This window comes from Acanthisitta chloris, unplaced genomic scaffold (assembly GCF_000695815.1).
Source record: "Acanthisitta chloris isolate BGI_N310 unplaced genomic scaffold, ASM69581v1 scaffold27115, whole genome shotgun sequence".
In the NCBI taxonomy this organism is placed as follows: Eukaryota; Metazoa; Chordata; class Aves; order Passeriformes; family Acanthisittidae; genus Acanthisitta; species Acanthisitta chloris.
This window is the reverse complement of record NW_008675746.1, coordinates 4,582-6,182: the sequence shown is the minus strand read 5'-3', so window position 1 is coordinate 6,182 and position 1,601 is coordinate 4,582. Positions and strand designations below refer to the sequence as shown.

At 51.5% G+C, this 1,601-nt stretch overlaps 1 protein-coding gene across 1 annotated transcript in view; it reads right to left on the bottom strand.

Annotated features, from left to right (window-relative positions):
- Nucleotides 1-548: 548 nt before the first annotated feature.
- The window catches only part of SLC37A4 (solute carrier family 37 (glucose-6-phosphate transporter), member 4), a gene marked incomplete at its 5' end in the record, with an annotated part of 4,504 nt that continues 3,451 nt past the window's right edge, over nt 549-1,601 (bottom strand). The window contains 2 exons of the mRNA XM_009075882.1: nt 549-921; nt 1,189-1,327. Coding sequence (XP_009074130.1) covers nt 755-921; nt 1,189-1,327 — 306 coding nt within the window. The remainder of the gene's footprint in view (nt 922-1,188; nt 1,328-1,601) is intronic.

The following is a 1,601-nucleotide window of genomic DNA, read 5'->3' as shown; positions in this document are numbered from 1 at the left end:
TTGTCCTGGCTGTGAGCTGCCTTGGCAGCAACTGCCCCTGCTGCAAATCATTAACACTGTGCACAGGTATTGCACTGTGTTCACTAGGAGCTTCTCTGGACACCAGGAATCGCCTGGAAACCCTGAGTGCTGCAGTACTGTGCACCTGTGCACAGCAACACCCCTCACTCCTAATACCTCCCCCCGGGCACAGCTAAAGCCTTGCTTCTGTCAAAGCAGCCCAGAAGCCGTGAGGCCGCACTGCAATCTTCACCATTCTCTGCTCTGCTGCTGCCCCAAGGCTGAGCACACAGACTTCACATCAAAGGGACCCGGGATGGCTGGACAGGACAGATGCAGGCAGCAAGGGCTCAGTTCAGGGCCCCTGAGCAGCAAAGCTGAACTGATTAATGTCTCTGTTAATGGCTGGACAAACAGTAATGACAAGACGAAAGGTGAGCACACCTGAAACCAGTCACTTGAGAACATTCTGGGTGTGGAAGCTGAAGCTGCAGAGCCTGCTCGCTTCACCAAGTGCTGTGAGGAGGAGGTACAGTAAAATCATTGTCAATGTAAACCAGGTGAATTATCACATCTTGAGGGAAAAAGTGATCAGTAGCAGGAACCTGGTGCCCTCAGGCACCTGACAGTGGCTGAGAAATTGAGACATTTTTATCTAGATTGCAGCAATAGGTAAACTCACTTCTAGGCCAGTTAAACAAAAAAGAGCATCATTCATGTTGGCATGGGAACATCCTCACCGAGCAGCTGATCCTCAGTCAGCCTTCCTGGGAGCACGGCCCATCTTGGTGCGGATGTTCCGCAGAAAGAAGAAAGCCACCGTGCTACCGATACAGGTGACTTCGGCTACCCAGAAGGCTGTGGCCCAGCTGTAGTGCTTGGCGATGGTACTGAAAGGCAGTCCAGCCAGGAAACCCCCAACTGTAAGGAAAAACAGAACCCTTGCAATGCTTCTGTGCCCCCATTTAGCCTGCCAGTACTTCTACATGTATACACAGTCCTCAGGCCTGACAGCACTACACCAAACCTATCGGGCACAGCAGGAAGCATCCCCCAAGAGCTCTACTCTCTCTGCTCCTTAAGTGGCTTCCCATGATCAGTAACTCAGCACCCAGGGGCTAGGCCACACTCCATCAGGAATACACACAGGTTTGGTTGCTTTTTTTGGGGGAAACGGGTGTTACTCACCGTTTGCCATGAGGGCCACGATGGCATGGGAGGTGCCGCACAGGTTGGCAGGGGCACTTTCGTTGGCTATCACCCCAAACAGAGCAATTGGCCCATAGGAGGAGAACCCGAACAGAGCTCCCAGAGTCAGGATCCACAGCTGTCAAAGTAAGTTAAGATCAGAAACAGGATCTGTGCATCTCACCTCTGTCAGTGACCAGCCACTGACAAATCTCAGGTCCCACACATGGTACAGGGAAGTTTTGACATTTTCTGGCTGACACCAGCTCCCTGGCCTGCAGCCAGGAGAGCTCAAGCCTGTAACAGCATGCTTTTTGAATGGTGAGGGTTTTTTAATAAACACCACTTCTAAAAGCCCAGAAGGAAGCAAGTACCATCTTATTTCCCAGATGTGAAACAGAAACAAGTTAGGA